At 43.2% G+C, this 20,838-nt stretch overlaps 1 protein-coding gene across 1 annotated transcript in view; it reads left to right on the top strand.

Annotated features, from left to right (window-relative positions):
* Positions 1 to 20,838, top strand: part of lrp8 (low density lipoprotein receptor-related protein 8, apolipoprotein e receptor) — a gene marked incomplete at both ends in the record, with an annotated part of 197,538 nt that overhangs the window by 133,369 nt on the left and 43,331 nt on the right. Inside the window, 3 exons of the mRNA XM_079505451.1 lie at positions 12,555 to 12,929; positions 18,281 to 18,403; positions 20,080 to 20,202. Coding sequence (XP_079361577.1) covers positions 12,555 to 12,929; positions 18,281 to 18,403; positions 20,080 to 20,202 — 621 coding nt within the window. The remainder of the gene's footprint in view (positions 1 to 12,554; positions 12,930 to 18,280; positions 18,404 to 20,079; positions 20,203 to 20,838) is intronic.

The following is a 20,838-nucleotide window of genomic DNA, read 5'->3' as shown; positions in this document are numbered from 1 at the left end:
CTGTGCCATTCCTAAAATACTAATAAAGAACTATTGTTCCCTGTGCCATTCCTAAAATACTAATAAAGAACTATTGTTCCCTGTGCCATTCCTAAAATACTAATAAAGAACTATTGTTCCCTGTGCCATTCCTAAAATACTCTCAAAAGTTTTCATTCCACCAAAATCGTTTCATGAACATTTACAATTTAGCACACAGGCATGTCCTCATACTTTAGAAACACAAAGACATATGCACAGTATGCACACGCACGCACGCATGCATACAGTACATGTACGCATACACGCATGCACGCACAGACAGAGACAGACAGACATACAGTATATTCATATTCATAATTCATATATTGATCCCTAAGATTCCACTGCTAGTCTCCATACAAATATGTTGTCAGGTTGGAGGCAAGGCTTCAAAAGGCCAGTCTGTCGGGCTATTCATATTTTAATATAAACTCCTGTCAGATAGTGGTGTAAATGAGCTGTCCTCTGCTTTTCTACATGTGCTATCCACATGTGTGTGTGTGTGTGTGTGTGTGTGTGTGTGTGTGTGTGTGTGTGTGTGTGTGTGTGTGTGTGTGTGTGTGTGTGTGTGTGTGTGTGTGTGTGTGTGTGTGTGTGCGTGTGTGTCTGTGCGAAACAATATTTTAGGCCAATACAAAAACTAAATATATTCCAAATTTCCCACTTTGAACAAAACAAAGCCTGTTGGCTGCTGGACTATAAGTGAAGGGATAAATGATACTCTTGCTGATGTTAATGAAATACAGTCAAATCACATCAAAATGGCAAATATATGAAAAACCTTTTGTCCCCACACTCTCAATATTTGCCTTTGACAATGAAAGGAGAAATTGGGTCAAATGTCCGCCAAATGTGACGTAAATCTTTCCCCCACAAGTCTCATATTTGCCATTGACAATGAAAGGAGAAATTAGGTAAAATGTCTGCCAAATATGACGTAAATGTACGACGACAAGAGCGCCCCTCCCTTCACACAGGTGTGATTTGTATCTGTACAGTTAATCCATCCTTTATTTCAAAAACACAGAAAATCTATGGTTGCCACTGTCAATAAGTTAATTCATTATGAAGCATACAAATGCCACAGTATTTGGAGGGGGCTTTTGATTAGCGAGTCGGCACTACAGCGTGTGTATTACAGTAAGTGTCCAATCTAGTTTTCAATCACAGCAATTTGAAGACCTATGCTTTATGATTTTTTTGTTTACCACGGCTATGTGCAATCCACAATCTGCATCACATTCCAATGATGAGATGATGAGAGATGAGATGTACTTTATTATCCCCGCAGGGAAATTGATACGTTACAGCAGCATAATGTAAACAAGCTAAAAACTTGACAGAAAAACACGCTAAAAACACGCTAAAAACATTAAAACACTGAGCTGCTGCAACAGGCAGATATACTTCATGCAGCGCCAGATGATTTAGAAAATAATCATGGATTATGTTACCTACAAAACAAGATTGTATTTGTTCATTTTCACATTGTCACATTTTTCAGTACAGAAATTCATCTGTTTAGAGAACATCATGAAATGTGACTGTGGATTGATAAAGATGCTAGAGCTACACACAACACACGCTCGCACACACGCAGGCACGCACGCACGCACGCACGCACGCACGCACGCACGCACGCACACACACACACACACACAGAACTTCTACCATGCATTATGTACTGTAGCGGTCTGTCAAAAGTGGTCCACATCTAACGTTTGGGCTGCTACACTGCCCTCACAAATTATGTCTGAGTGATTTGCCAGACTACCCATTGTACCCGTATCGAGATGTCATGTTCTGTATCTGTCAGTCCTTGGGTCTTTCATGCCCATATACTGTATGGAGATCCCTGATGTCATCTATATGCCCAATGTCCATATATTGGAAAGCCCATATATGGGAATATTGGTTGGATCGACGGCTCTGGACAACTGAATATCCAAACTACTCTGCGGTGGTCACTAGTCACTCACTAGTCCATGCCGCTGCACGTGCCGAGTTTGAAGTCAGGCAGTCCCATACATGCACATGACCATATATGGGCATTGCGGTCGGATATGTGGCTCTGGACTCTGGACGGCTTGTCCAGAGCCACATGCCCTTTTGTGCCGATATGGAGCTGACTGAATTGTTTGTGGCTGATGCCATGACGACACATTGAGGTTAGACAACACCAGAGTTACGCAAACTGCGTTCACTTCATGGGGCCAGTCCAATGGCGGCTATTGAGAATGGGGACAACCAACTGGGACAAGTCCTGGACCGGAAGTAGGCAGAAATACATTGGACTCAGGCAACAGCCCAGCTTTAATGATCTTAAATCCCTTTATTTTAGATTGTTTTGTAGTAATAGTACAACATAAACATTAAAGAGACTTTAGTTGTTAATACACAATACTTTAAAACAGTTGTCATGTTGCACACATTCTTAAAATAGCTCTTATTTGCACCGCCCTCTTTGAAAACAATGTATTTCCAACTCCAGCTTGTCTCAGTTCAGGCTGCATGAACTGCAGACTGCATGCTCGGTTTCCGCCCCCTCAATATCATAACTTTTGGCTCTGGACAACAGACTCCAACATTTGGCATAGCTGCATTGGGAACTCCTTATATGGTTATGGCTGAGTCAGAGTGATGGCCAGCTCTCTCATTAGCCAATTTTAATGTAGAGTAGGATGCCAAATTATATAACACCCACTATGCTTTGATCTGTCATTCGAGTCAACTGTAGAACATAGTCTATCCAATTCTCCATGCCTTTTCTTTCAGTACAGTAATTTACTGCGACTTTGTCCACTGCAGCAATAGCAGCCTCGCTAGAGTGCAAATCAAATAAATCAATTTTGGAATCTGTCTATACCTGCCTCACCTGTACAAATACTGTAGATAATCCACATAATCCTAATCCATTACTGACCCCTGAAATAGCCCCCCTGACTACAACCATCAACCTCAGTTTCACCATGGTTGCAAAATCTTTCTAGAACACTTGAAGAAACCTAGCAGAAGGATTCGAGGACCTTTTAAATTTGAGTTTGCTCACTCTCATTAACCTGATTTCAAGTCTCAGATTTTAACTGAAACATTCTGATTCAGTGTCACTACATTAAGAACATACTGTACCGTATTACATACTGTTACACTTGGCTGACTCACTGGTTATGCTTCTGATGCTCTGGTTTCTGTCAGTTTACGATGAATCCATTCTAAATGTCTGCTCTCACTGTCTGTGTCTCTGTGCTCTATCAGGAATACACACTGTCTCTGTATGTCTGCTCTATCAGGAATACACACTGTCTCTGTATGTCTGCTCTATCAGGAATACAGCATCACGTTTTTTGAGTGGTGCAAACCACTCCAACAACCAGCTTTGTCTGTATCTATGTTTGTGTACCTGTGTACGTGTCCGTGCACAGGTGAGCATGGTTACCATGGTCACTGACATTACGTCAGACCACAGCTGATCAGGCTATATAAGACCTTGCACCACTCAGTTCACACGGGTGTGATTTTTACATTATGGCTGGATGATGAACTGGGGGCCCAGGTCCTCCCTATCTGCTTCTGTCTTGTGTGTGTGTGTGTGTGTGTGTGTGTGTGTGTGTGTGTGTGTGTGTGTGTGTGTGTGTGTGTGTGTGTGTGTGTGTGTGTGCGTGTGCGTGTGTGTGTGTGTGTGTGTGCGTGGGGGGGGGGGGGGGGGGGGGTTGGGAGGTCCACAAACATTTCTATGAACTGATAAATGTTTTCTGAGACCACCCAAGGGACCCTCTTTCATGTTATCTATGTATGGCCACACACACCACACACACACACACACACACACACACACACACACACACACACACACACACACACACACAGGTCCTGGGGGTTCACAATGTTTGCATCAGATGCATGATCTAATGGTCTGTCAGCTGTCTGATGTTCAACCCATTCTCTCTCTCGCTATTTTGCGCACTGGAGTCTTTATTCCCCATCCAAGTGATGGGTTGACAGCTTTAGCCATAGATCTGCCTTTTTACAGATGCAGGGACAGCTGAGTCACGCACGCACGCACGCACGCACACACACAGGCACGCACACACATCCCCGGCAGTGTTTTTGTTTCTGATCCAGTGCCATTTTAATGATATTATAGATAATGGTGCCTCCTAGCAAATGCTACATTAGTTTGATGTCTTCAAAAGAATGACTCAATGCACATGCAGCTCCAGAGGGGAGTTGTTTTGCACTGCAGTGGAGAGGGGTTTTACGGGAAGCATTTCAGTCAGGAACTCTCATGTCAAAGTAGAATAGATTTAACCAGATTTAACTTAAAGGCTCCACTCTGGGAGATGTTCCCTGAATTGTGTCCAAGCAAAATAAGGGAACGTTAAGCAAACCCAAATGTAGCCACTAGCGATGGTGAATGTATAAACAATGATGTAAAAGCCTTGTGATGTGCACATTACAGCGTTTTCAGTCATTACAGCGTCTCTGTGTAAAGGCTGAATATAAAATGAGAACGCAACAGGACTTTGTTGTTTTCTCTGGAACCCGTTTCCGTCTAAAAGTGGCCCTAGTGTAGAAGAGAGCCGTATTTAAATGGACCGCCTTGAGGGAATGAGGTGTGATTGATGTGTAGGTGTAGGCATGGCTGATTGAAAGCAATCAGCAGACTGACAGCTGATTACAGCTGAGCTGTTTTGACTCCCGTGCCTTGCACTAACTAACGCAATGCTTCATATTTCTCTCTCTATATTGACAGTTAACTCAAATAATTCAAGGCATTTATTTCCTTATTTTTATTTTATTGCTAGTAAGAGAGTAGATTAAAATTAAACACTGTATATTCATATTTTTTTCTTTTTACAGCAAATACAAGTAAAAAAGCATTAATAGTACATAATGAACACACAGCAGAACACTAAACCCACCCCTTCAAGCGCCCCTTTGCCAACTCACAGGATGAATGCAGAGGTATCCCAAAATATTTCAGTATTGCAGATATCAGAGAAGAAGCTTGTTACTGTAAATTTAATTGAATTGGACCGTTGTGTTATTCAAAGTTTCTTTGTTTCTCTGCATACCATCCAGTGGAGGTATAGGATGGCTGCCAGGCTTGTATAAACACAATGGCCTCTAGTTTGAGACGTTAATGTCTATTGGCAGCAAAATTTACGAGTTGGCTAGTTTGACACACATCAGTGGTACAGTACCAGTACAGCTGGCGCTAACGGACGTGTGAGCCTAATAAAAAGAGACAACTCGCCACAAGAACACTGGCTTTTATTGCATTATATTTAACCGTGTTATTGTTGGTCTGTGCACCCTACCCAGTCCACATGATTCTCCACGTAAAGGAGAAGAGGGATTAGTTTGCCAGTTATGGCTTTCATTATGCAATCAGGAATGCTATATCCACACTTTAACCATGTTTTTTTACCAAGTTCACAATACACTATATGAGAACCTCTGCACTGCAGTTATAGTGTAACTTGTACTGCCCTCTAATGTTTTAAATAATATGTACTGTACACACCTGCTAATGTTTTAAATAATATGTACTGTACACACCTGCTAATGTTTTAAATAATATGTACTGTACACACCTGCTAATGTTTTAAATACTATGTACTGTACACACCTGCTAATGTTTTAAATAATATGTACTGTACACACCTGCTAATGTTTTAAATACTATGTACTGTACACACCTGCTAATGTTTTAAATAATATGTACTGTACACACCTGCTAATGTTTTTAAAAGAACATGTTGACACCTGCATATGATGCTAATGTTATAAATACCATGTATATACGTGGTTTCACATACAGTACATATGTTTGTATATATCTTTATTGTCTCTACCAGGACGGAGACTGTTTTCGCGTCCGTCCGTCCGTCCGTCCGTCCGTCCGTCCGTCCGTCCATACTATAAATGCGTGTCACTGTGTGAAGCAGGTCATTGCTTTAAATGGATGTACCAGGATCCATTTGAAGAAGAGATTGAAATCTCAATGTGACTCACCCAGGTTAACCACTCTAGCATCCCTATGGCGGGCATATCATAATAGATTGAACATTCGGTGAAAATAGGCAAACATTTGACGAAGATAAATATGCAAGCTCACAGCGCGTTGCGAACTTGTAGATTGGTTATTTCCGTTGGAGAGATTTGGTGTAGAGGGACAAAAGTAGAAGAGATTTGGTGTAGAGGGACAAAAGTAGAAGAGATTTGGTGTAGAGGGACACAAGTAGACGATATTTGGTGTAGAGGGACAAAAGTAGAAGATATTTTGTGTAGAGGGACAAAAGGAGGGACCAAGAACATAGATATTATAAGAAATAGATGCCTCATTTGCCGTTGCAGTTCATTGGAGCGACATGTATCCCAATGAAGGCGGAAGTGCAGTGCTGAAGGCTTTTTTTTTAAACAAATCTTTATAACAGTCATGACAATATACATTACAATACAAAACAAGACAAACAAACAAACACAAACAACAAAGTTATTAACAATACAACATCAGAGCCAGGGGGGATTAGATTACTAACAGAAAACATTAAAGAGTGAACACAAAGCAACAGTTCTCCGCAGCTTTCTTATTTAGAAGTGCTGAAGGCATTTGCTGAAGGCGACTGCGTCGCTGCCCAAGTGACGTCACTCATGTGACTCCTCCATGTCTCTCGCTGTCACTCAAGTGACTACTTGCCAATCACAGCGCGTCTTTTCCGGGACTTATGTTACGCACGCGGAAGCTTGACAAGAAGCCTATAGACCCCTGGGGGACCCATTCAGCGAAGTATATAGGGTTTGGGTGCTTTAGTAAATTATACATACTGTACGTAAACAAAATACTGCATAATGAATTACATATTTTTTTCAGTGCATTCACTCTTCCTAGCTCCCTTTAAGGAATTTACACTTTTCTCCCTTTACATGGTGATGAATATCCATAATATTGTATCTACAATTACCAACGTGTGCCTGACACACCGCCTCATGCTTCATTCTACACATATTTTTATGTTATTGATGCTCCTCTGTGGATGATGATGCGTACATATTGATATTCCATGGAGAAGACTAACATGTTGTTTGTCTGTTAACACGGGCCATTAACCCAGCCCTCCATTAAAAATGTGTTCCGGTGTCGCCGGGGTGCGTTTGTGGTTAGACATTAGTGAGACGGAGAGAGCCAGTGGAATGTGATGTTTTACACAGTGTCTGTCACCTGCTAAAATGTGTTTACCACAAAACTTCCGGTTGTTTGAGCCGATCAATGCTCTCCAGCTTGTGTTTCTGAGAGCACACCTGATGAAGTCAGGTTCGTTCAGGTGTGTGTGTGTGTGTGTGTGTGTGTGTGTGTGTGTGTGTGTGTGTGTGTGTGTGTGTGTGTGTGTGTGTGTGTGTGTGTGTTTCAGTTTCAGTTTATTGTGTGTGTGTGTGTGTGTGTGTGTGTGTGTGTGTGTGTGTGTGTGTGTGTGTGTGTGTGTGTGTGTGTGTGTGTGTGTGTGTGTGTGTGTGTGTGTGTGTGTGTGTGTGTGTGTGTGTGTGTGTGTGTGTGTGTGTGTGTGTGTGTGTGTTACATTGCACGCTCCAGAAACAGAAAGCTCACTGACTCACCTCAGCCATAAAGATGGCTGAGGTGATGTGGGGGCATGTTAAGAAAACAAAAACAAAGTGTGTCCAATGGATTTTGGCTATATTAGCTATTTAATCAATTATCAGTAAATTATTTTTGACCTCCATTTTAGTAATGCCACTTACAGAAGGTCCTCCCCATGTGTGGGGTTCACACATTTATATATGTTCCTTTCTGTGTATTGTACCATACTGGCTCACCTGCCTGTGAGGAGCCCCCACCGGGAGGATGCAACACCCCCATTTCCTGAAAAGTAATGGTTTTGGACAAGATTTCCATCTGACATCGATGACATGTTTCTTTACGTCAAATGTATGTCTGTGTGCACATACATACACCGCACTATTTGTGAACATTACATGTGTCCATCTCTGCCTCTTTGCAGTATTGTAATGTGACTCTGAGAGAGTTTGGGTGTCCTTTTCTCGCACAAGGTCACTGAGCTGCTGTACCCTATCTCCCTGCACCATCTATTAGATGCCCAGCAGTGGGTCTGGGGATGGATGGACTGATGGCTTTGACCCAGGGTTAAATGAGACCACCTGCATGGCGAAGGCGGTCTCATGGACCAGATTTAATGGAATACTGCCCGTTAATCACCGGCTTGAGACCGTAATCAGTAAACAAGAACCCGCTGAATACTGCTTTATTGGATAGTCAAGCTTTCGTCTGGACTATAGAGCGTCGCAGTCCCGCCTCCTACCCTGGACCAGGAAATGAAACCCAATGCATTTTCCTCATAGACATTTCTTAAAGTATTTATTTAAAGACGGTTACGCCGCGGACAAAGCCAACTCAAGTCGTGACAACTCATGACAACACAAACAATATTTTGGACCAAACAAATAATTAGAAAGAAGAAAAAAACGGCAGGTTACAACACTTTTTTTGTTGTTTTTTCTTCTTTGTAATTATTTGTTTGGTCCAAAATATTGTTTGTGTTGTCATGAGTTGTCACGACTCGAGTTGGCTTTGTCCGCGGCGTAACCGTCTTTAAATAAATACTTTAAGAAATGTCTATGAGGAAAATGCATTGGGTTTCATTATCAGTCATTATCACACACATAATCACATGGAGCCAATTTTGCTCTTACTAGTTACTACATACTCAGGTGGGGTTTCCGGGGGGCATACGATGCCACGACATCCTCAACATTCCTCAACATCCCCCTAATGTTTGCTGATCTTTTTAGTCTTGCCGTTTCCTCTATATTTCATATTTAGTCGAAAAAAGTGACATGTGAGTGAGCGGCACCCACCCCTCTCCAAATGTTGAATTATTTTCTATGTGAACTGTCCAGGGTATTTTGCCAAAGGAAGCAAGCCACTGAGAGCAATGGAACATGGTGCACGGACTGTGCTGGGAAGAGGAGCACTAGTCTTTAAAATGGTGGAACGGCACTGGAATCTCAGAATTTCTTTGATAATATTAGTAACTAAAGTAATTACTTTATGCCTCCGCCAGGCCGAAGGCATACGTTTAGAAATTTAGAAAATGTACGGCAACCTTGCATTTTGTCGTTCTGGTTAAGAGCGTCTGCTAAATGACTAAATTGTAAAGTGGGTCAAATTAAATTAAATATGAACCACAGTCAGGAAAAAACACTTTGTGTTTATTTCTTTTATTTTTTTTACAATACCATGCTGTATTTGCAAAGCAACCAGACATTTCTGTATCTGTCATCCTCAGTAGCATAATTTGTAATAACGGGGCCAATGTACTTAGATGCAAGGCTCACCACAAATCCCGAACCTGTGAACCTGAATTTGCAGTTCACATTTAATTTCAGTGACCACTACCTATGTCCGTAAAACAGGGAAATTAAACCAAAATACGAAAGCTACAGTGTAAAATAATAAGATCAAAATTCCTTTGTGAATGAGGTCTCAGATTTTCATCAGTAAAGCCCTACAATGTCCATTGTACATTGATCACATTCTCTGCTTTTCCATGAAGCCGTGAAAGGAACAGATAAGGCAGATAGCCGTGCTGAGGCATTGAGGTGAAACAGAGGCGAAGGGATTCAGAGGCAGGTGCTTGAGAAGGGCTTTAGAAATCAGGATGTCATTTGACCAAACCGTGAAACCATCCTGAATGTCTTTTGTTGTTGTGTGTGTTGTACTTGCATTCATTTTACATTTCCTGTGCCTCCGACCTCTGCTATGCACTTCAAGTTCATTTCAATGTTTATTTCAGTGAGGAACACTCTCGTTAGCTCTCTCACTCTCGTAGATTTTACCATTTATTGCAACAAATGGAATACAGTTGGCACTTGGTACTGATGGCTCCACAAACCACGTGAACACTAGCTTATTCATTCTAAACGCGCCGTATATGGCCATGAACCAGTGGCCATACCTGTTTTTCATTGTGCATTTTTTGGTCAAAGTTGATCCCATGCCAAAGCGACAGCACTCGTGGCCATCTCCATATATGAAGATCACGACACTGACCTGATCTAACCCTGGATAACCATGGAGAAGCATGGCGGATGCGTGACCCAGGCGGATGCGTGCATGGCGGATGCGTGACCCAGGCGGATGCGTGCATGGCGGATGCGTGACCCAGGCGGATGCGTGCATGGCGAGGTGCAGGGCGAGGTCGCTTCTCGCCCTCAGAGCGTCTCACTGGTTATACAGTAGTAACACTGTAGTAAAAACAAACATATTCACTTCACATTACTAAACACTCCACTGCAAAGCAATTTACATCTGGCTTTTATGTAGAACGTTTTGTAAAGAAATTGCCCGACTGCGTGTTTGCCTAACCTGACACGACCTCTGCGTCTGCCTAGGCTACTGCCAGGATTGTGTTGGTGCTGCTGTTTATTTGCTTCATTTTAATTAAATTAGTAGATCTGTGCAGGGATGATTAGTATGCTAGCGGTAATAACTAGCAGGCAATCCGATAGGCTATTATCATAATGAGTCCCCACGGCACACGCACACCATGGGAGGGTGAGGGAGAGAGAGAGAGAGAGAGAGAGAGAGAGAGAGAGAGAGAGAGAGAGAGAGGAAGAGAGAGAGAGGAAGAGAGAGAGAGGAAGAGAGAGGAAGGGAGAGACGGAGTGAAGTGGTTACGCTGCATGTTTGGTGAGGAGAGGTACATCAAAGGACAAGTGTGTTCCTATTTAAAGCCGCAACGCATGAATCATAGTGATGCGTTTCTACCTCACAGGAATTAGATAATGCCATAATGCTGGGAGGAAAGAGGATGAAAGCAATCTGCCAGTAGCACGTACTGTACACACACAGTGCATATGAACACAGAGGAGGACATCTGATAGGTGGAAATATATATAGGTAAAATATCATTGTCAATAATTTCTTGTTAGTTTCCAACAGTCAGCAGGCAGGGGAGTTGTGAATGTTGAAAAAACTGTGTGCGTGCATGCTTGTGTGCGTGAGTACACAAGCAAGAACGTGCATGTGTGTGTGGCTGTGTTTATCTGCCATGTGCACAAACGTCCCCTTTGAGATGGTAAATCTGTGAGTCCCTTATGAAGAACCTATAAAAGTTAAGTACCGTCGTCATCAACTCCGTCCGCCCAGTTATCCATTAAATGAACTGGTCCTATTAAACACATTGGCCCAGCATCTGATGGATACAAGCATGAAACACATTTAGCATCACAGCCAGGCTCCAACACACACACACACGCACGCATGTATCGGAGGAGACGTAGTTATCTACACAATGAGATCAACAGTATGGTTGATTTCAAAAAAGTAAAACTTGATGAATCAGAATATAGAGTAGAACGTATGATCTTTCTATCAAACTCAGTGTCTGTGCTTCCCTTTCAGTTTTCCTATACCCCTCCAATGGCTTAAAATATGTTTCTGTTCATTAATCAAAAACTTTAACCCAAACTTTGAATCTCTCACTCGCTCTCACTCTCCAAACACCAAAGCACACTAGACCAAAAACTGGAATGTACACAGTGATAAGTTATCTCCCTCTCTCTCTCTCTCTCTCTCTCTCTATCTCTCTCTATCTCTCTCTCTCTCGTCCTCATTAGAAAGTGACTCTTTTTAACTAGGCAAGATAGGCCACTCATACAAACAGCAGAGCGATGGATTTTTTCCACTTCAGTGCAATATAGTGTATGATTTAATCAAACAATGGTCTTATAGACCAATTATTTGTTTACAAACATTGGGACTGGGCACACGGGTGACTGTTTCATGTAATCAATTCCCAACAGATCTCCAAACCTGTTGTTTTGGGGAGCGCTGGTTTCAGTCCATTCAACCTCCTCTTGTGAGTTGGCTAGTGAGATGCACCCTAGGAGACATTTACACTTCAAAGCCCAAAAAGTATTGCGCACAGAGAACAGCTGATATACAAGCTCACATCGCATCGCAGATGCGACTGTTGTGAGCGTGCGCGACACCATCGCGGGACGAAGCATAAATTATACTTGATGGACTGCAGGTGCGCGTGCAGCCGTGCACAAACAGGCTCTGCTGCCGTGTTCATGAGCGCACCTCCCGTTCTTATGACAGCGACTGGAGGTGTGGTTTTGAGGACAACTGTTTTGAATTGCTATTATTGTTCAAACACAACAGAAACCAAGGATTATATATTTCAAGGGCGAGAGATCACAATACAAATCCTAATCATTATTCCTCCACACTGGGAGAAAAACAGCATCTGAAAGTTTGATGGGGCATTTTTTACACGTGAGTGCAGTTAGAACTTTTCCATTGCATCTTATGAGAGGTGGTGTTCTTCTGCTGCCTTTATGCACGCGCATGCTATTTCTTATCAGTGTGACGTCGTCTGATAAGGCGTCTATAGGCCTCTGTGTTTAATTCTCCTCTCCAGGCCCAGACATACTGCAGGGTGTGTGTGCCTGCCTATGTTGTAAACCCTCATTCTCTTTCTCCACAGATGCCAAGGCCTGCCCCGACAAAGAGTTCCAGTGCCACAATGGCAAGTGCCTGGCGCCCATCTACGTGTGCGACGGAGACGATGACTGCGGGGACAGCAGCGATGAGCAGAAGTGCTCAGCGCCCACCTGTGGCCCGCACGAGTTCCGCTGCAATGACTCAGAGTGCATCCCAGCGCTGTGGAGCTGCGATGGCGACCCGGACTGCAAGGACAAGTCGGATGAGTCCATGGAGCGCTGCAGCCGGAGGACCGAGCCCCAGAAGCCACGCTGCCCTGCTGGGGAGTTCCAGTGTGGCAGCGGGGAGTGTGTCCAGCTGAGCTGGAAGTGTGATGGGGATGCGGACTGCAAGGACAAATCTGATGAGAGCAACTGCCGTAAGTCCAACCGTTTGGCATGTGAATGGATGGATGGGTGAGTGGATGGATGGATGGGTTTGTTGAATTCATGACTGAGTAAAGGTCCTTTCAGATAAGCAGCAATTTACATGCTTAATAATTCATTTTCAATGAGACCTGTGTTATATTTGTTCTGTACGTGTGGATAAGTCAATGGGCTACAATGTAAGCGTATTTACGTGGGCGTGGTCAAGTTAAATTGTCGTGCTCATTTCGTGCACACGCCCGCGAAATGACTTGAGGCTGTGTCCACCAAAGCTTTTTTCTTTCAACTGATAACAAAATATGCTCTCCTAAAAACGCAACTCTCTTGGCGCTCAGTGCCTCGTTTCTAGCATAGCGTAAAAATTCCGTTCCAACTTCCCACTGAAAAAACTATTCAAAACATAGGATGTGTCAAGAAGAATACCTCGGTGGACACTGGACACAGCCCCTAAGTGAGTATTGAACTGAAAGAATGAGTAATGATCTAATCTAGATATGAATGAATGGAAAGATGATCTCACTGTGGCCTATTACAGTTGATGCACTGTGGATAGCAGCATGTTTCAGTCAAAAAACTCTGAACCCCTTTGATGCAACATTAAATGATTTAAAGGAGGCTCTTTGTTGCTGTCGTCATGGTGAGCATGTGTTGCCATGCAACTGTATGATCTCTACAAGCGGTGGAGAGCACTTCAGTGTGTGTGTGTGTGTGTGTGTGTGTGTGTGTGTGTGTGTGTGTGTGTGTGTGTGTATGTGTATGTGTGTGTGTGTGTGTGTGTGTGTGTGTGTGTTTGCGCAGACACGCACGCGCGACCCCCCCATCTGTTCTCCTCTTCACACTCCCACACTCAGGGAGACGACACAGCAGACTCACACTTGTACATGTGAACACACTTGTACATGTGAACACACATGCGCACGCTAATGCATGCTAACACCCAAAGAGAAAATACACACATCGAACATAGATGTAACTTCACAAAACACATGCACAGATGGACACAGACAGACGCGTACAATTGCACGCACGCACGCACGCATGCATGCACGCTTTCTTACACAGCCTATAGGGTCAAATCATCATGTAGTTCTTGGACCCCAGGAAGATTAGCTATCGTTATGCATCGGCTAATGGGGCTCCTAATAAACTCAATATAGTCACATGTGTAAAATTCTCCAATCCAATCAGAATCACACTATGTCTGCTACAGTAAACTAGAAAGATGGCACTCAGTTGAGTGCATTCTTCTTACTGTACTTTATGTCTGCTGACCTATAACTGCTCCCTGGGTCCTGTATTAATGGCACTTGCCCACTATAATAGTTAGGATGGGTAAATGCAGAGGAAGGGGCAGCAAGTGGCTATAGAGCAGAGGTCGAGCAGCATGTCTTGGAATCGGAAGGTTCCTGGTTTGATGCCCGGTTGTTCCTGGCTGTGTGTCCTTGAACACTGAACCGCTGACTGCTCCCGATGGCGATGAGCATGTTGGTGCCTTGCATGGTTTCCTCCATCATTTGTGTGTGAATGAGTAAATGTGAAAAACATTGTATACCGATTTGTAAGAAGACGTTATATAAATGCAGTCCATTTAGTGGACAATTTCACATGAAACACATGAAATACCAGATACCGCAAAAACATCTGGCCAGTCGGTGGGAAAAGTTAATTAGCGTTTCATGTGTTCATGGGTTGATTGGAAGTTACATGCCCTTTGTCATGAGAAGCCATGTCGCCAATGGCCAAATGTGTGAAAAGTTAATCATTTTCTTCAAATTCTTCATTGCCTTGTGACCGAACTTCACATATAGTTTCATGCAAAACCAATCCTGCTAACAGCAAATGGAATGAAAACATGACACCCCCCCCCCCCCCCCCCCCCCCCAACTCCACATCGGTGGATGTAATAATAAACCTGCTTCTTCCAGGCAAATGTTCACACTTTCTACAGTATTGGCAAGCAATTCCAGCATGTTGCCCTTTGCACACATAACACAGAGTCCCAGAACTCCTACACGCAGCTCAATAACCCCCTGTCTCCTGAATATTAGAGTCATCTATCTCAATAGGCTTCTATCCATATGCTGTGTTACAGTCTGAGCGAGCACTGTGTGCGTGCGTGTCAGTGCGTGTGCATTTTTACGGGTAATGCTTTTGTGTGCGTCTGAGCGTGGGCATGTGTGTGTGCCTGAAGGGGGAGGGGCAGCAGGTGATGCCTGTAGTCAGCGTTGCCACAGATGCAGTGGGAGAGAGGTCTGTGTGAAGTCAATGAGAAACTGCAGACAGGAGCGAGAAATTAATGGGAGAGAGAGATTTTTGAACCACTCTATCACGCTCTCTCTCCTCCACCACCTTGTCATACTGCCACAGACACACACACGCGCACGTGCTCGCCACTCGCGCACGCACACACATCAGCAGTTATCATTGTAATATCTCATTTGAGGCATCTGTCTCAATAAGCCGGAGTTTGTTCGCAGATATGCTGAGACAAGTGGGGTGATGAGGGGGTTAATGTAAATGAGAAATAGTCCATCTCTCGCTTCTCAGTCCCCCCCTCAAGAAATGTCCACCCTCCCCCTTCCCGTTTTACCCACACGGCTGCAGATGGTAACATGTTATTATTGTTATTCATCCAGGGGATTTATCATAATTAGCTGAGCTTCAGATCCCAATCGTTTGGCAGATACAATCAGCATTTTGTACGATGGCTCGGGATTATGTCTTCTTCTCGCTGCTGATTTCACCATTAGAGCGTCTGTGTGGATTTGTGTTTGAGTGCGAGAGGAATTCCAGACTAAGCGAGCTGGCATTGGCATGTTATGCAGCCGGAGTGTGTGTGTGTGTGTGTGTGTGTGTGTGTGCGTGCGTGCGTGCGTGCGTGCGTGCGTGCGTGCGTGCGTGCGTGCGTGCGTGCGTGCGTGCGTGCGTGCAGTACATGTATGTGTGTATTGTATCTTGTGCAATGGTTTCCGATACAGTCTGTGATGGTATGTCTTGTATTCTTTTGGTCCCCAGAGTTGTTGATCATGTCTGCCTTCCATTCCTCGGCAGAGCAACTCTAAGATGCAACACATGAATAATTAAAACGCCAGTTAAAAAGATGAATGACTTGAATAAACTCCCCCCTGACTGTTAGACCAAGCACCAGACACAAACACAGACACCGAACACATACTGTACACACACACACATGGATGGAGCTGCAGTACACAGAGATACACTGGAGCGAACATATATGCTGTCTGGAGCACACACACACACACACACACACACACACACACACACACACACACACACACACACACACACACACACACACACACACACACACACACACACACACACACATACTCACAAACATCCATCCATTACTCGCAAACATCCATCCACATGTATCTGTGTGTTGTCTTGCACAGTGAATGAATACCTGACTGCTTTTCATTTCCAGTGGAGCGTTTTCTTTTTTGTGCAGTCGAGAGTTGTGTGTGAATGATTACTGTTGGATTGGAATGAACTCCTTGTGGGCCTGATCACAGATTGAAATACACCCAATAACACACACACACACACACACACACACACACACACACACACACACACACACACACACATGCACGTGCAAACATCCATTCATTTAACACATCACTCCACATCCTTTTCTGCAAATTTAACCTGTGATCCTGTCTCAGAGATTATACTTGCGTGCAACTGTGTATTCAAGATTCAATATTGCTTTAATTTGTTTTTTCCAACCGCAAGCAGCAGAAAATAAAAACAAATTATTTTTTCTCCTAGTTAAAAAGACAGTACAGACTCATACAAGAATAAAAATATCAAATGCAAAACCCTAACCTAAGTCCTAAAAATTACAGGAATTCATAAAAAAGCATATAGCCAGATTAAAAAAACCCATTAAAAACTGAACATAGAGTTCATGTCATCTCTTCTCTTACATAGGAATCCCTCCCCGGGTTCATGTCCTATCTACTAGGGAGACTGGAGTTCAAAAGTCTGATTGCCTGGGGAAAGAAACTGCTCCTCATCCTTTCCGTCTTGGCACTGATTCTCCTCTAGCGTTTTCCAGACGACATAAGGGAGTTCAGGCTGTGAGAGCCTGAGAGGGGTGGTAGGCATCTTCAATGATGCCAGTCGCTCTCCTCATGCATCTGGTATATGTCTGCCAGGGAGGGCATGCGGGTCCACATCCATGTGTGTGTTTGAACCCTGCAACTTTACTGCCGAGTAATTCTCCAGATTTAGTTATTGTAACAGTTTGATAGTATAATCATACTAGTCAGGAAAAATCCTTTAATTGTGTTGATTTAGACAAAAATGTAACAAAATAGATCTTTGTACACTCTAAGTCTAATGCATGCTCCGTCGCATAGTGTCGTGCTATTTCCAATGCGTGACAAAGTATGAATCGTGTCTAGAGTTACAAATGGATAAATTAGCCCCACATGAACCATGGTGTCCCTGTTCTGGGGGGAATTCGAACATTTGGTGCAAACAGCAGATCTACAAGCTCTCTTCTTGGCCTATTATAGACCTATTATAGAGCCCTGGGAGACTCCATTAAACAAAGTATATGGGGTTTAAGTGGTTAATACTGACAATTGTACTGGTGCTCAGGTATCAACCTCCTCATATGGTTGTGATATAGTATACTGTAGTTATAGGCTCTTGCACCCTGCATAATTATGATTATATTTGGCAGCATAGGATGTGTTCTGGTAGTGATGAGATAATACAGCTTACAGTATTGCACAGAAAGAAGGCTAGGTTGGCATGTTTTTATATTTTATTTGACTCCATGTCAGCTGTTATCTGTTTTTAGAGACTGTAACTGTACCTCTGTCCTAGACAAGAAATGAAATTACTTTTATTGTTCACTTGTCAAGTCTGTACCTGTATGTCAACGTATTGCTTTTGTACCATTGCAAATTCATGCCCCTTGCCGGTTATGTAGACATATAATACATTGTTCTCTGCATTGAGATAACTCCTGTACAGTATACATCGGAAAAACCTATGTGAATACAGGTGTAAATATTATACTTGTTATTGACATGCAAAGTGCAATTGTACAGTATGTGACAGCAAGAGGAGCAGTATAGTGGAATGAGGTGAGCTTACTGTAAATAAGCAACCAAATCTGCCTGACATGTCACAGTTGTATACTGGAACCTACAGTGGTGTGATCCACTCAAGTACCAGCTACTCATCATCTTGTGTGTGTGTGTGTGTGTGTGTGTGTGTGTGTGTGTGTGTGTGTGTGTGTGTGTGTGTGTGTGTGTGTGTGTGTGTGTGTGTGTGCGTGTGCGTGTGTGCATGTGTCCTCCAGCCCTGCTGACATGTCGTCCTGATGAGTTCCAGTGTGGAGATGGCTCCTGTATCCACGGCACCAAACAGTGTAACAAAGTCCATGACTGTCCTGACTACAGTGATGAAGCTGGCTGTGTCAACAGTAAGACATATTTAGTGTCTATACTATTCCTAGTGTTATTAATGATACATGGATTTGGATAACAACAACATAATGCTTTTGCTTGGCACCGCATCAAAGAATCACATTCTACATCAGTGGTTTTCAACCATTTCTGGGCCAACTTTAAAATCTTGAAAGCGTTCATGGCCCAACCATCTGACCACTTAAGTGGTCAGATGTTTGGGCCACATGCAGTTTCAGAGCATGTTTATTTTTATGTTCAATCAATTGATTTTTTTTTGGCTTGGATCATTTGAACTAACGTAGTATACTTTAAGTTCTTATTTATTGGTGTCACGATTTAATGTGAATTATATTTGTCTCTGTGCGTACTCCTATGGGCTGGGGTGGCACCTGTCAGCAAGTCAACTTGTCATTGAACAGTGATATAGTTCCCAAATGACACTGAATGACCAGTTATAAATACTCAACATGTTCATGATGGGAGAAAATAAAGTTTTACCTTTCTGTTCTCCTTCTTGTTATAATTCTAAACATAGATCTCTATCTCTTTCACCCACTTGCTTTCTTTCTTTATTGTTTATGGGATTCAGTTCTTTATTCCTAACTTCCTACTAGTTCCAGATGACTTTTCTTTTTTAAACACATTTATTTTTTCCTTGAAAATGCCCGTCCCTTTCTCTTCTCAACCATGCTGACTGTATGCTTTACTTGTGTTTCTTTCTTCGCAAATCAATACCACACTGTTCGCATGCATACATTTGTCTTCGAGATACAAAGCTTACAGGCAGAGAGAATGTGTATGTATGCCTGTATGTATGTACTGTATCATGTGGTTCTGAGTACTTGGGGGGGCAATCTGTTTCACAGTGCCTGATGTGTGTTAGAAGGTGTGGGTGTCTGCGCCTGTATCAGTCCATGCCAGAGCAGTGTCCGTAATGCATCCACAGTGGAGTTGTAGTTAACATGAGTTCCTTGCCTGGCTGCCAGCATGCGTACAGTACAGTACAGTACAGTACAGTACAGTACAGTACAGTACAGTAGAGTACAGTACAGTACAGTACAGTACAGTACAGTACAGTACAGTACCACAACAGGCTGAGAGACTGAGCTGCTGCACAGTGATAGCCTCAATGTTCATTTGACCCGTAACAGTGTAAAAATAGACCAGACTGGATTTGTATAAATTGGAATTGAGACTGTTCCACATAACTGTTTTTGTTGAGGTTCTTACATTTCATATTTGGTCAGTTGCATACAGTATGTATAGAACCACCAATTTCTTTTTTTTAAACATAACATAGAAATATAGCAGGTAGCACAATATAGGCTACTGTACAAACAGACTTAAACAGATTTTATTTTTTTTGAATTTTCACATACTGTATACTGTTCAATAAGGTACTTTGAAGCTCAGTAGAGGGGTCCACTGCAGCCAAGACTGGCTGCCATCTGTCCCACATTTCAGTGTGTAGACTGAGTACACTGCCCTTAGGTGCATTTCAGCTGTCTCACTCCTGAGAGGAATTGCTTGGAATAGGTTAATGTGTCCACCTGCATGCAACTTCACATCAAAGAAACCCATGTTCTATGACTGTCGATACTCGATAGAACATTGCATGAATGTTTAGCATTAATATCATTATCATAAACCAGTTAACCTAGTTGTATTATTGTCCTTCCATAATTCACAGCCACAAAATGCGACGGTAGCAGAAAGTTCCGCTGTAAGAACGGGGAGTGTATTGACATCAGCAAGGTGTGTGACAACGTCAAAGACTGCAGGGACTGGTCTGATGAACCCATGAAGGAGTGTGGTAAGAGGATCAATCTCTCTGTCACATGTCACTGTCTCTCTCTCTCTCTCTCTTTCTCTCTCTCTCTCTCTCTCTCTCTCTCTCTCTCTCTCTCTCTCTCTCTCTCTCATTGACACACACACACACACACACACACACACACACACACACACACACACACACACACACATTTTAAGAATTTATTTATGCTCGCACAAAGGAAAATGCACAAGGACACAAACATTATGGGTGCATTTATGTTACAATCACAAGCCTATGACACGTGTCTTGGAATCATGATACAGCAAGAATGTCACTCAGCAGCGTCTCTAATAGCCATATCCGTTCACACGACGGTGCTCAGGACTAGGCGTAGTCTCATATGGTGGCATAGACAGTACAACAGGGACAGTACAACACCTCGCCTCATCCTCTGGATACTCCAAGCTGTCGAGAGTTCGAAACGCTCCCACAACTGTCTGTGGACATGTCCCAGGCTGGACCAACAGAGAGAACGGAGCCAGCAGTCTCACACCGCCGGTCCTCCGCGTCTGCTCCGACAGCGGACGTATATGCTGTAGGGAAGTTGCCGACTCACCGGGTCTCTCCCGGTCTCTCCACACTCCACAGCCGCTCTCATGGGCCTGGAAGTCCACA

The sequence above is a fragment of the Electrona antarctica genome, assembly GCF_951216825.1.
Source record: "Electrona antarctica genome assembly, chromosome: 7".
Taxonomy (NCBI): Eukaryota; Metazoa; Chordata; class Actinopteri; order Myctophiformes; family Myctophidae; genus Electrona; species Electrona antarctica.
This window is presented reverse-complemented; position numbering and strand designations above follow the sequence as displayed.